This window comes from Diceros bicornis, chromosome 37, assembly GCF_020826845.1.
Source record: "Diceros bicornis minor isolate mBicDic1 chromosome 37, mDicBic1.mat.cur, whole genome shotgun sequence".
In the NCBI taxonomy this organism is placed as follows: Eukaryota; Metazoa; Chordata; class Mammalia; order Perissodactyla; family Rhinocerotidae; genus Diceros; species Diceros bicornis.
Window position 1 is genome coordinate 23,457,078 of NC_080776.1, and position 14,817 is coordinate 23,471,894.

General features: G+C 46.3%; 1 protein-coding gene across 12 annotated transcripts in view; it reads left to right on the forward strand.

Moving 5' to 3' along the window:
* AGAP1 (ArfGAP with GTPase domain, ankyrin repeat and PH domain 1) overlaps positions 1-14,817 on the forward strand; it is a 561,575-nt gene that overhangs the window by 222,741 nt on the left and 324,017 nt on the right. For all 12 annotated transcript variants that reach the window (XR_009217063.1, XM_058533270.1, XM_058533272.1 and 9 more), the window contains 3 exons: positions 530-615; positions 4,736-4,877; positions 10,102-10,236. Coding sequence is in view for 11 of the 12 variants with exons in the window: in XM_058533270.1 (XP_058389253.1) it covers positions 530-615; positions 4,736-4,877; positions 10,102-10,236 (363 nt within the window). In the remaining variant the exon portion in view is untranslated. The remainder of the gene's footprint in view (positions 1-529; positions 616-4,735; positions 4,878-10,101; positions 10,237-14,817) is intronic.

Here is a 14,817-nt window from a genome sequence, read left to right on the forward strand (position 1 = left end):
ATTCCCATGATGTCCTCTGTTTTCCTTCCAAGAACTGGGTTTCTCTTGAGGAGAATACAGGTTCTCAGCCCTTGAGTTTATCAACCTGTTGTAGACAAGGCCCCCGATCAGCATGAAAAATTGGTTTCAGTTTTGCGAACCCAACAAGAGAATGACGATTTCAGTGTTCTCTGTTTCTCAATGCTGTGTGTCAGTGTTCCCAGCGGGAGAAAATTCCTGAACTGACACACAGAGCCCATGTTAAAATTCCACCCTTCTCAGCCACGAGTGCTCCTGGCATTGCACGGGAGGCTGCGTGTTCTAACCAGAAGTGCACAGGGGTTCTTAAAGACAAATATTGAAATCTGAGTTCAGTTCTTTTGAAATCCAGTGGTTCCTGGAGACAGATCCAAAACCCACTCCTGAATACTCAGGATTGCCTCCAGGGCAGCAGTCTAGGGTGTATTTATCCACAAGCGAAGCCCACGTCTGTTCGCCCTCCTCCCGCCCCGTCTTTCTTGCGTAATGAGACTTTTTGTGTGTGTGGCAGGTGGCAGATTCAAGAAGGAGATTGTGGTGGACGGACAAAGCTATCTGCTGCTGATCAGAGATGAAGGGGGCCCCCCAGAGGCACAGGTGAGTACTACAAGCCAGCTGCCAACCAGCTTTAGACATTTGTTTCCTTGTTAAGGTTCCAATTCAACAGGTGGTTCTAGAAATCAGCCAGGTGTGCTCAAGAAAAGGTGACGGAGGAGCCCCGTGAAAATGTTTCCTATGACTGAGGTTTTTCTCATCTCTAACAAACTAATTCTGTCGTTCCTTCAGACAGAATCCTAGAGGGAAGTTGGGTCTGTGTGGCTGATTTTCACTTTGTGTTTTTAAGAGGGAAGGAAACGCTGAATCTGCCCTGATTTGTGAACTCAGTTGAACCGACATCTGGAAGTTTCTAGTCTTTTTTTTTTTCTTTCCTTTTTCCTGTGTTTGATCTCGAGAGCGGTGGGCTCATTTAGAAAGTGGCGGGGTGGGATTTGGAAATCTGATCAACACTGCCATGCTGCTCGCAGGGCTTCTTGGCCCAAGAGGGTCTCCGCTGAAAATCAGTATATGCAGCATAGCGTGATTTATTTGAAAGATCCTCAAAAGATGGAACAGAAAAAGCATGAGTATGGAAAACCTCTTTCTTTGGTTTACTTAATCTCCAGTTTATTCTTTTACTCACCATAGTAATTTACTAGCTAAACACTTCAAAGGAGCCAAGAGCTAGTCATAGTCAAGGACCTGTTAATGCAAACTTAATACTAAAAATTTCTGTGGCCTTCTTTCTTGAACTTATGTTTTTGTGCAAGTGAGACGTAGGATTATCAAGTGATTAAAGGGAAAGATGTTGGATGTAGGGGTTGTTAAAATTCTAGTGCTCCATACATTGGAAGGCTGTGCAGCTATTCAGAAAGATGTCATGGATTTCCCATGTTCTGTTAAATCTAAAGTGCCACTAATGGTAAGCTATACCAATATTTAAAAGAAAAACACTGCCAATTAAATTTGAAACAAGGCAGCCATAAGGTATGTTCTGATATCAAAGATGTTCAAGTGTGAAAAAAAAATTTTTCTAACATTGATGAAACAGTATGCTTGATAATAATAAGGAAACATATTGAAGACGTGTTAATCGTGAACAAAAGTAGGTTACAAAGCTGTGAGAGCTCATGTTCAGTGAGCGTCTTTATAATTAAGCCGGGCAAGGTTTGCTGTGTGACACTGTCCTGAAGGTTTGTGATGGTGGTAAAAGCAAATAGCTCTTTCTTAGTCGACCTTCCACGTTGGGACCGTCTGTCCTGCTGTCACAAGGGGCTCTGATGCAGCTTCCCTCAGAGGCAGCTGGTAAACAGAATGAAAGAGGTCAAGTGTGGAAGTCCCCTGGGTTCATTTTCCATTTTTCCCAGCCTGTAAATGTTTTGGAGTCACCAGGGACAATTTCACAATTAAAGAGCAAGCCTTAGTGGTAGGTGGAGAACCTAAGGAAAACGTTGAGAAACCTGCAGAAATGCACGTCGGAGCTGGTTCAGTGGCTGTAGGAATTCTGCCTTCCCCAGTGTAAAGGTGTCCAGGGACGCTGATGTGCAGAGGGGGAGCGCAAAGATATGGGAGTTTCCCCATATTAAACAGTGGAGGGTGGGAAGGCTGTCCTGGGCCAGAGTTTAGTCCTGATGAGACCAGTCTCTGAAAGTAACCCCCAGATCCACGTTGGAGAGGGAGCTCCAGCCCGAGGTATTAGGGGCTCAGAGCACTGCCCACCCTGAAGAGTCGAACATGTCATGGCTGCTATTAGGGTTGCCTCTTATTAAAAATTTTGGGGGGCACTCGTATTACAAACCCCATGCCAAATGTTCCCCACATCCCCACACATCAACAGACAAACTCCCAGTATTTTGTCTCCAGTGATATTTTTCCTCTGAGAAGGATCTTTTCTCTACTGTCCATAGAAAATGTATCTTTTACATAGCTTCACATGCTTAGAACATGTGAGGTCATTTGATAAAGTAACATTTTCCTTCCTTTTAGTCACTATAATTAATGAAGGGGTTGCTTGAAGAAAAAAGAGTTAAGGCCTGTGACAGACAGTGGGATTCCTCTTGTGCGTTTCTTCTTCTGCCTCAAAAGCACACATGTTGTGTGCTGAATCCAATAATGCCGGGTGAGTGCCCCGCTGTGTGGTCAGCTCACTTAATCCTCTAGACCCCCCCACCCCCAGGGGAGGATGCTCGGAGCATTCCCATCTTCACAGGGGACACTGATGCCCTGAGATCTCACTCCAAGTTGGAGTTGGGGCACAGACCCAGGTGGTCTGCGTGCCAATGGCTTCACTGCTGGGGCTATAACCAGGACCCCCAGGCGATCTCCATCTTGGCCTCTGGCCAGGAGAAAGTGTTGACTCAGTTTCCCTGAGGACCTGCCCTTTATTTAGGCCCACTTCCTTCAGAAGCCTTATTTAGCCTAGAAGCTTACCCTAGTTAAAGTAAAGATTTATATGTTAGAGGATATCAGGATGGAGCCTGTCAAGATTATGGACAGGATTTTGTACAAAATTGGGCGGAGTGTTCTTGAACATTCAAGAAAAAATAAAACTGTTTTCAATTTACCATTCCTAGGTGTGTGTGGGCATGATGTTTGTTTTCATTATTCCATGTAGTCTACCCAAAGATCATGGCTTCATGGATGAAATCACAAGACTTTCTGTGGCTACTAGTGTCATCTTAGGGTAGTATAAACCCTACTGATTAACTGGCTTTCTTTTCCAGCTGTTGGTGGGGGAAGCCACTGGGGTGGGGTGGTGTTTGTGGAGTGCCACCCCTGTTAGGTGCTGGGGCGGTCAGAACGCACCTTGAGAGAATGGGACGTGGTTTGCATTTCCTCTGTGGGGATGGTCAGACAGTTGTCAGCCTGGGTCTTGGGAGACGAGGGCTGGTCCCAGCGATGACAGGTGCTCTTAAGGTGCTCATGCGTGTGAGGAAGCTGACTTCTCCCATTTCTTGGAAGAGACAGGGAAAAGGAGATGCCCTCTGTGGGCCGGGGTCCTTGGGCTCTCTGGAGGCACATCCGGTTTTCTCAGGCCTGTCCCAAGGTTCTTGGCTCCTAAGTTCTCTCTATCATTTAATTTTATATTTATCATTTGAACTTCAGATTTATGTAAGTTTCATCATGTAAAAATTTCACATATAACTGAATACACTTTTCATTATCTGGAAGTCTGAACTTAACCCACTCAAAATTTCCCCAAATATTTGTATGAGAGCTGATGCCTTGGCTGTAAAAACTGCAGCTTCTTTTAGAGAAAGCAAACAGGATTTTTTTTTTTTTTTTTAACCTGGAAAGAGTAGGGGTTATTGGTGCCAGACTGGCCCAATCTCGATTCCGCAGATCCAGTTGACTCTGGGAACCTACTGAGCTTCAAGGACCCTCCATTCCCCAGGCTGCAACTTTACAAGACAGTTATGAGTATTAAATGAGAGAATATATGCCTGACAGTGTGGTTATTTGCCCAAAATAGGGTTTGATGTAGGTTTAACTGGATGCAGGTAAAACAAGAGTAAAGTGGCAAGAGAGAGGTCGTTGTGGGGTTTTAATTTTTTTCCCTTATTTTTGTTAGTTTTGTTAACTTCTCTGACAGTGAGTCATAATTTCCTCGCAGGGTGCTGTAAGGATTCTGTGGCAGCTGATCTCTACAAGACAGAACCTCTCGAGACAGAGGAGTAGGCATCAGTGTCAGCCCTGGGGGAGGATTTCTGAGCAGGCTGGGGGACCCCAGGGGAGGAGCCCCCATCTCAGGCTGAGGGGTCCAGCAAGACATCCTGGGGGGCCTCCAGAGGGCAGACTAGGATGAAACAAAGCTTCAGGGTCAGGCTTGGTGCCCAATCCAGATTGTCTCTGGTGCGAGGTGGGGTTTGCCTTCTGTTCACACAGCTGCGGTTGTCCAGGTCAGGACACAGAGAGGACGTTCCAGTGGGAAGAATGTAGAGTTGGCGTTCTCTGGAGATGAGATGAGGGTCCCATTCCAGGCGTGCTGTGCTCAGGATGAGGAGGGTGTTGGTGACAACCAGAGTCAGGCACGGGACTTGGCCTGCCGGATGGAGCGCTGGCGCTCTCTGCTGGCCGCACGTCCTGTGCTCACGAGGATGTTGTGATTCTGTTCCACCCTGTCTCTCTGCGAGCCCTTCTCACTCGGTTCCTCTGCTCTCCTCCCGTCTTTTCTCCCCAGTTTGCCATGTGGGTGGATGCTGTCATCTTTGTCTTCAGCTTGGAGGACGAGATAAGTTTCCAGACCGTTTACCACTACTACAGCCGCATGGCCAGCTGCCGGAACACGAACGAGATCCCTCTGGTTCTGGTGGGGACCCAGGGTGAGTGATGTCTGCCTACAGATGCTGTTTAGAGGATCCCAAAGTTGGGCTGTACGTGGCCTCACGGTCTGTATTTTCGGCGTGGAGGAATTGTAAAATGATTTAAAGAAGAGATAACTTCATCTCGAAGGCTCACTTTCTATACTGAGAATCTACGAAACTGTCGCATTTCCTGATTTGATTCTATGGAGAAATCACTTACTCAGAAACCTCAAAACAAAACATGCATGCAGTCCCCCAAATGCTTTAGAAAAAATAAAATCTATTTTCTGTTCTTTTCTGTATTAGGATATCTTAATTCTCTCTGTTATGTAAAACAATTTATAAGCAATCAAAAAGGTTATTTATTTTAACTTTCAGTGCACCTTTAAGATAATACTGATTTCTGATATGTAGCAGAGTCTTATTTATTCTGCTCTATTTGTTAATGTCTTATAACCCGTATCTTATTTTTAATACAGCAGATCCCTGAGAGAGTATAGAATCATACCGTATGGGCACGTTTCTTGTTTTCTTCTAGGTCACTTAAAACTTGGTCTCTTAGTGAAGTGGCATGACTTAAAGTGTGCTTGTTCTTGGTCACAGATTCATTGTTATACGGGTGTCCACCATTGGGGTCTTAACTAAGAGGTCACACAGAATGTTTTTAAAAATCAGGTGAAGTTTAACTTCAAAATTGCTTAGTCAGAAAAATGGGCATCTTAAATAATCATGTCAAGAAAAACTGGATTATCCCTTCATTTTTTGGTTCATATACTATTTTTGCTTATTTCTTTAGAATTAGCACATCTGGTGTGCCCTCCCATGCCCTGATATAAGACTTTTCCAGATGAGAAATTAGCCGTGTTGAACAAGAGGACTGGTTAGCTGTAGGCGTCGCACCAGGTCTAGTATGATAGAGAGCTCAGGTCGGGTAACCAGCTGCTTTGGCAGGAATCTGCACAGATAAGGCCGATTCATGGAGTGGATGTGTGTGCTGGGAGAAATAAAGTAGCGTGGAATAAGCTAAAAGAATTTTCTCAGTGTGCTAGATGAAAAATGTTAGAGTTGGGTTTTCATGGAGAGCACCCCCCAATTTTTTTTTAGCAAACATGTAATGGCCAGTGGTCTCATTACAAACCTTCAGAGCAACAGGTGGATTTAGCCTAAAACCAATCAGAAGAGAGGTTCTTTATGCCTATGGCGCCCTCTAGTGGTCACCAGGCAACACGTGCACACCAATAACAAGTTCTTGGTTCTTGTTCTAATATACAGAGTTGGCATTTTTGCGTTGCCATCTTGAAAATTCTTAACAAATAGTGTTTTATAGTGGGTAGGTCATCTGAAGCAGACCCTGCGTAAAGCTGCCTTGAAGCTGAACCGATTCATTTCCAATAAGCTGCTTTTCCTGCAGACCCAGGGTATTTCTGAGCCAAGTCAGAGATTGTGTGGGCGTCTCCTTACGAGCTGCCTGAGTTCAGGGGTTTGTGTTTAGGACTCAGAATGCCTTTGTGCTGCAGACTCTCTGTGATAAATGGTGGGTAAGTTTTCAGGCTAGGTCAGAAGGTTATGCTTGATTTTACTTACATGTCAGTGGTCTTGGTAGTGGGGAGTGGAGTGGGGTGTCTGAGGCCACTCAGACCTGGCGTCGCTGCTCTGTGACCTTGACTGCTGCCTCCTGGGCGCTGGGGGATCAGACGGAGGAATCCTTGGAAGGCACTTAGGGCATCCATGGGCACTCAGTGTCGAGTAAGTGGTTGCTTTGCTCCTTGTATTTCAGTATACGGCCAGTTTCACTGAGGTCCTGCCTGGGGTGCCAGAAGCTTGTCTCCCTCTGCCCAGTCCTTGGAGATAAGCATGGTCCTCTGTTTCTCCTGCCCCAGCTGAAAGAGGGCACATCCACGCCTCCCACCAGGATGGTGCACGTGTCTGTGGAAGAGGCCTGTGGATGGCTCCGTAGAGGCTCTGGCCAGACCACCCTGACGCGGTCTCTGAGTGGAAGAACCTACCCCCATTTATTCCCACTAGTTTGATAAGCATTTTTTGATTGAGTGCAGTACGCTTGGGAAGGCCACAGGTGAGGAGCACCTGAGCCAGGGAGCATGGGTGGTGAGGATTTCTGGGCTGTCTCCTCCATTCACTTGTGATACACTGTTCATGCATCAGTGTAGCCACGCCCCCGACGGGCAGGACAGGAGTGCTGTCAGTTAGGGACGTTCCTCACCTGAGAGATGCTCTGGGTCCTTAACGAGACCTCTAATTCCCAGAGCACCCTCAAAGTCTCAATGGTAAGAAGGTGGTGTGAGTGTGGGCTTCTGGAGCGTTCCACCCTCAGGTACCTGTTAACTGCTTGCAAACTCAAGTTCTGTGAAGGCTTCGTGTTGCCCTGCTTTTGCACGAGCTTCCCAGAACCTCGGAGATAAAAGGCAGCTCAGGTCATAGGTGAGGGAATCTGAAATTCCCTCCCAGCTGGTTGGGGCGGGCGGCCTCAAGGTAGGTGGTGAGAGGGTGGGAAAGGAGAAGAATTATGTTCACTCCTTAAGGCCACCTGGCATGTGGTGCGGCCTCGCCGAGGGTGGGAGGAGCGACTCTGCGAGATGTGATCTCTTCCCTGGTGGGAGCAGCGTGGATGTTCACAAGTGGACGAGACGTTTCTGAGTGAGGCGATTATGAAATGTTTGTCAGTCAGGTTCTGTTTTAAAGGCTTGCAGATGAACTTGATTTGAGGGAGAAGCGTGAGCTATAAAAGGATGCAGAAGCACAAGGAGGATGAAAACAAGGCTAGTATAGCACTGGAATGCAGAGTGCAGTGGAGCAGGTCCGTGTCTGTGACGTGACAGTGCAGCTGGGGAGTCGAGACAGGACAGAAGCAGAGTGGGCCTCCCACCGAGGAACGAGGGGCCGAGAAATTGTGGGGGCCCAGGTCAGGAGAAGTTTAAACTTCTTTGACTCTTGGTGGCCTGTATTTTCCAAATTACACAAGAATATTGAAAAGTTATGGATTTCTAACTTTTTTCCTACTCTTTTCTTAAAAGATGTTTAAACCTTTAAAAAATGCTTCTTTTCTTTAAGTGTTGTGAGATACAAGTCAAATTTATTAATCTGTAAGACAAGAAGACAGGAGAAGATGTTCGTTAACGAAATCCCACTAACAGGCCTTGTCAGAGAATGTTCTAGAACATCTTTTGAGGTGGCTTGGGTGATTGTCAGTGAAAGAGTCCTGAATCATAGAGTTAGTTTCCCTTAGGTTAATTCAGAACTATCAGTTCAAACCTATCCCATGGGGCTAAAAAAATAAGGAACAAGGTAGGAAAAGAGAGGGAAAAAATGAATAAATCATTCCCGCCAGATGCCACTTTTTGTATACTTAAAAAACAGAGTGTCAAGTGCGCTGCCTGTGCAAAAATAAACAAAATTTGAAGAGTTGTCGCTATCTTGTGTAACTTATGCTGCTATTCCTTTGACTAGTAGAGAAAATCCTGGTGGTGGATTATGTTTAAAGAGCTGTTGAGTGTTTTCTGTAGCAAAGGGGCCTTCAGACCCTCTGAGAAAATGTCACGTTAGAAAGAAGTCCCTGAAAAGTGCCGGTTGTCTCACACCTGGCACGGTGGCCGGTAACATCCTGGCTCTGTCTGTTCCTGTGAGCCAGACGCTCAGTAACTCAGTAGTAACGGAATGAACAGGATCGGGGCATCATGGACACTGAGCTCAAAAAGGCTGCATTTTCTTTTTCTTAGGAGACTAGTGGCTGGTGCCTGACGTCTCTGTTTTACTGCTCTAACGCCCCCATCTGTGCACAGATCCTGCGCAGGAGGTGGGGGTATCCCCTGCCCTCCCATCTGAGCCATCTGTGCCCGGGAGAGGTTCTGTTAAGACCTAAGGTGGGGGGCCGGCCCCGTGGCTTAGCGGTTAAGTGCACGCGCTCCGCTACTGGCGGCCCGGGTTCGGATCCCGGGCGCGCACTGATGCACCGCTTGTCTGGCCATGCTGAGGCCGCGTCCCACGTACAGCAACTAGAAGGATGTGCAGCTATGACATACAACTATCTACTGGGGCTTTGGGGAGAAAAAGGGAGAAAAAACAAAAGAAGGAGGATTGGCAATAGATGTTAGCTCAGGGGCTGTCTTCCTCAGCAGAAAGAGGAGGATTGGCATGGATGTTAGCTCAGGGCTGATCTTCCTCACAAAAAAAAAAAAAAAGCTTTAAAAAAAAAAAAAAGACCTAAGGTGGCTCATACACTTGTGCTCATGGCGCCCAGTGCCTCCCCTCCCCTCCCACTCCTGCCCTCACCCTCCAGTCTCCATTAGACACAGCAGGTGCTCAGATGCTCTCCCCCCAGGTAGGGGCTGGTCCCCCCACCTCCTGCAGGTGAGGCTTCCCTGAATATGACACTGGGCACACTGGTCTCATAACCCCTTCCCTGCCTGACTCGGCTCTTCTCGCCATCCTACATTCTAGTCATTCCTCACGCCTGTCTTATTTTCTGCCTCTCTCCTCGGCCGACTAGAAAATTCTCTCCGTGGGAGTGCAGATTTTGTCTGTCCTGTGCACTGGGTATCCCTGTGCCTAGAGCAGGACCAGACACCTAACGGGGCTCCGTGAACATGCGTTGAGTGGGTGAATGGCCACACCTGGAGGAACAATGCTGATACAGTCGTGCGCCACATAACAACATTTAAGTCAATGATGGACCGCATATATGACGGTGCTCCCATAAGATTAGTACCACGTAGTCTAGGTATGTAGTAGGCTGTACCATCTAGGTTTGTGTAGGTATACTCCATGATGTTCGCATAATGATGAAATTGCCTGACGGTGCATTTCTGAGAACATATCCCCATTATTAAGTGGCCCATGACTGTATGCAGGATGCATTTAGCTGGGCGCTTTGTGCAGAGAAGCTCACCTGCAAATAGTGACTGTGGGTTTTTTTCTTTTTTAAAATATTTTCCTCTGGAGCCACATTTAACTCTTACTCCTACCTTCTGGTCTTCCTGGACATTCTCTTATTTCAATTTCAGAAGCAGGATCCTCTGAAACAGGCTTCTACTAATGAATAACTATTCTGGGGTCTGAGATTATTGTTTTGGGGTCAGCTATGTTTTAACAACTCCGGGTTCTTAAAAGAATTAGGTCCCTGCTGAGTAAGGTGCCAGTTTTGAGCTTCCTGGGGACCTTTGGTTGCGGGAGGTGATCAGAGCTGCTTGTGGTCACCACGTTGCTCCTCTTTGTCCGTCTGCTCCAGATGCCATAAGTTCCACCAACCCGCGGGTCATCGATGACGCCAGGGCGCGGAAGCTCTCCAGCGACCTGAAGAGGTGTACATACTACGAGACGTGTGCCACGTACGGGCTCAACGTGGAGAGGGTCTTCCAGGACGGTAAATACCCACTGCTGTGCATACAGCATCCTTTTGCCCTACAGCAGGTCACTCGTCCACATGGATGACAGAAACTCATCATTCCACGCATGAGCATTAGTCTGAGCACTGCATTCGAGAGTGATTCTCAATTCTGTGCTGTTTCAAGTGGTAGGTTCACAAGACGCACTAAACATCCACTCTAAAGCAATCCTACAGCGAATTCTGTGTGTCACAATATATGCCCTTTTTGGGTACAGGATGAAACATTTCTCGAACTATTTATGCACATGATCTGTCCAACTTACGCATGCACCATTTCTTCCTCACTGTAGTGGCTCATTTCATTCTTAATTCAAGCCCATCTTTGGAAAAAAGGCTTAAGTATTTCATTTTAGGCTTTGAGGAGAATAAACTGAAAAAAGAGAGTCAAGTTTGGCCAAAAATAATCACATATGAGGACTCATGGCTGAGAGCAAGCCCCTGCACATAGGAGTCGTTTCCATGTCATTGCATTCATTGTTGATCGCCCACCTCCAGGAAGGTCACACAGGAAGTTCTCCTGGAGGAGCGTAAGGTTCCACAAGGATAAACATTCACATACATGATTGTAATGCCAATGTCAGGTTGGGAGAGAGGGGAGAGGGACAGAGGAAGATGTGTGGGAGATGGTGGGAGGAAGGGGTGGTCTCTAGCCTGGAGGGGTCAGGAGGGTCTGGGGTTAAGTGACTCTTTCAGCATTGAAGACCTGGGAGAAGGATGCTCCCGGCAAAGGGTCCCATTTCCAGTGGGAGTCAAGGGAAATAAATCCTTCTGGTTAAATCTGGTTTAGATGCACCTTCACAGCCCCCTGCTCTGGTGCCAAGGGGACTGAGGGCAGAGCAGGGTGGCGGGAGTGGTCTCTTCAGAGCTGCTCGGAGGTTATTGAGGCCTTGCTGTGCACCAACCCTGAGGAAAACTTGTTACTACTAGTACACATAGTGATTACAGGACTGCTCTCAGTACTTCCCCACACTGGGCAACATGTGCTTTTCTTTTCAATGTCCAAATTAGTTTTCAGGTGAAATTGTAGGAATTCCACACTTGCACCATTTTATTAAATTTTGAAGATTGCATCCATTTTCAAACTTTGCATTTTCTTCCCTTTTCCTTAACAGCCAGGTCCTTTTCTAAGTTGTCATCTCTTGCCTCCTATCTACCTCACAGATGATTATCAGTCTTTCTATTTTTCAGCACATTATCCTTTTTACTCCTTTATACCTCGTATTTCTTGCTACCTTGTCCAATGCCAATTCTGAAGCAGCTCGGGATTTCGCTGAGAAACAGTACAAAGTTGCTGGGGATCTGCATTACATCCCTGTCTTCCTTCCTGTCACAGTTACACAGCCTCCTCCGACAATACCATCATACTACTGAGTAGCAAACCCCCATTTAAAACATGTGCCAGGCACGTGCTGGGCCCGTGTTCGTAGCTCCTTGAAAGTTGGTGAGGTCGTGAAGAATTAGGCAAGGAAGCACGTGGAATTCTTCAGGGTTCTAACCGGACACGGTCACTGTTTGCCATTGAATAGCCGTGTGAATAACCCTGTGAATGTTAAAGTGGAGTATTACAAACAAAGGTCCCCCAAATAGGGCTCACTGCCTGTTTTTATAAATAGACTTTTCTTGGAACATAGCTATGCCGTTTACAGGCCGTGGGGGATACAGGCCCTGCTGCTCTTGGTTGTCACCCCAGAGCTGAGTCAGTGCAACAGAGACCTCGTGGCCCGCAGAGCCTGAAATGTTACTCTCTGGCCCTCTACATCCCTGATGCAAGCAGTTGGAATTGGGTTGCAAGGATGAGTTTATTCTGCACAATGATAGCTTTACTTGTGCATTTACCATGGTTAGCAAACATGAACTTTCCATAAATAAATGAACTCATCTTATAAGTAATCATCGTAAGAAGTAATACCGGGGGATGCTACGGTTATGGAGCTTCCCTGCCCGGGGTCTGGAGCGTGTGAGGCAGTGGACAGGCAGTGGCCTGTGTGCTGGCAGCGCTTCACTGTCGTCTTTACGGTGGAGCAGGCGAGGGGAGAGCGGGGATCTTTCCAGGTGTCATTATATTAAAATATTAAAGTGTTCCCATTGCTGTGATAGCTCATGTGGTGGCTCCTCAAACAACGGTTTGACTGGTGCAGCACGTTGTACTCTTAGTGTAATTTTCACAGGCTGTGGAGATTTTAGTACATTTTGTTGTTTCTTATTTTAGAAATAATACGTTCCCATTAAATATTTGGATTGTACAGAGTCAGAAAAGGAAATTATACCTGTGATACTACAATTTCTGCAGCTATTGTGATGATTTCATCCTTAAAATATTTTTTTATTTCATATGAAGGTAAGTTGTAAAAATAAAATTAGGGTTACTCTGCATATTTTATAGGGTAATTACGTGGTATATATTTGTTAAATCGTAACCTCTTTAATCGTTAGTGGTCACAGCAGGTGCAAACCGAGTGGGGACTGTACTCAGTGCTTAGAAATCATTAACAGTAACAGTCCATTTTCATCCTCAAGGAAAAAGAACTTGTAAGGTTTAGAGTTAAAGAAATCGAGGTTCAGAAAAGTTAACGTAATGTGACTAAAGGCACTTCCCCTGGATTAGACCCCTGTCTTGGGTCCAAGAGCTTAGAACCTTAGCCATTTTGTCATTAACATGGAAGTGATGTGGGTCCCGTCCACTTACCTGGGGAAGCTGGGCGGAGGGCAAGTCCACTGTGCTGGTTTGCTGCCCGCTCACGGACTCGGTTTATTTGGAGTTTTCTATTGACTTTCAGGCTCCTCTATGCCTTATGGCTTACTTTTATTTATGTACTTTTTTATATATTTGCATTGTAGAAGGAGAGAATAAAGAAAAAGCATATCATTTCTATGTAACATTTAGCTTATCAACAAAAGAAGAAAACAGACCAGGTGTGTCACACCAGAGCCAACTTCCACCTGCCCCTGCAGACCAAGCTCCTTGTCGGCCGGCCACCCAGGTTTATTTTTTAAGAGACCAGGGACTTGAGGCTTTGCTTCTTTAACTTGTGACTTCTTAGTGTCCTGAAACAGGAGAAAAATTGTGAAACTAATGGAGAAACATGTCTGTTTACTTTTCTCTTATTGGTTAGTTTTCAAATGGCTGTTGGACAGTAATTCAGGAGGGAGGTTCTTTGTTGCCATCAGGAGTATCAGGAGGCGGGGAAGTAGGTTGGTTCATTCATTCATTCATTCACTCAAGCACCACCTTTCTACACGCGCTGCCTCTGGTTAGGGGTAGAGATACAGTGGTGGAGCCCCTGCCTTGGTGAAGTGAAGTCCGGTAGGGAGGATAAACACAGAACCATTACTCCGAGATGTAAGCGTGCATCTTGCCTGGGGGTGGAGAAGAAGTGTGATGGACGAGATTGCTTTCTGTTGCCCCCTCTCAGCAGTCTGGGATCATCTTCCCCTGCTGAGTTGGTGTGGCTTGTGGAGCAGAACCATCTGGCCTGGTAGGGGTTCCTGTAAATAAGACTCCTCTTTTGAGAATTAATACACTGTTTGTACTTGATCTTTGCAGCTGAATCTGACTTGAGACCTGGTTGCCCATCTGCTTGTCTCGATTTCCAGAGGAGCCCTGCAGAGAGTTCAGGGGCCCCAGCAGGCTGGACGCAGGGAATTGAGGCAGCTGTGAGCTGCACAGGGCCCACCCTCTGTGTCCCTCAGTCTGTCCGATTCTGTGCAGTTCTGTTTGCTGCTCTCTGTGTCTGGGAGATTAACTATAGGCTTTTGTATTTTTAACATTATAATGGTGAGTTCTGTTTGGCATTAAGTTTTTTTTTTTTTTTTTTTTTGTGAGGAATACCGGCCCTGGGCTAACATCTGGGCCTATCTTCCTCCACTTTACGTGGGTCGCTGCCACAGCATGGCCTGACAAGCGGTGCCTTGGTGCGCACCCAGGATCCGAACCTGGGCCGCCAGCAGCAGAGCGCTCGCACTTAACTGCTACGCCACAGGGCCGGCCCTGGCATTAAGTTTTTTGGAAGTCCCTGGTCATTTGCTCTCTTAGGGCCTGGATACATGAAGAGACAGGATGACAGAAAAATAAAGTTAATTCTCTGCAGACATTGTTTCCCTGGTGCTGTGATTTTTTTTAAAAAGAGAAGTTTCTCTCAGTCTCTGTAAAGGAACCAACTCTGAGTGGTGGAAGCCCTTGCCCTGAGCATGTCTTCCATGGCATTTTAGTCCAGTCGTTGGGTAGGTAAAGGAGGGTAGTGTTGGTGATGGGACTGTTCAACCTACATGTTCAGAGATAACCTAAAATAATTATAACTTGGTGACAAAAATAAACTCTTCCCCCAGAAGACCAAGCATTGCTTAAAGGTAGCAAAACGTCATTTGTGTGTAGGTGGTGAAAGGGTCCCTCGGAGCATTACGTGCACCATCTTGGGAACAAGAAAATGGCTCTGCTCCCTAGTCTTCAAGATGGAGCATTGGAGATTTTAGTTCCCTGCAGTTGGATTTTGGAAATTGTGAATTTTTAGTGTCTTTTCAAACACTTTTAAATTTCTCATGTACATTGAGTGTCTGTGT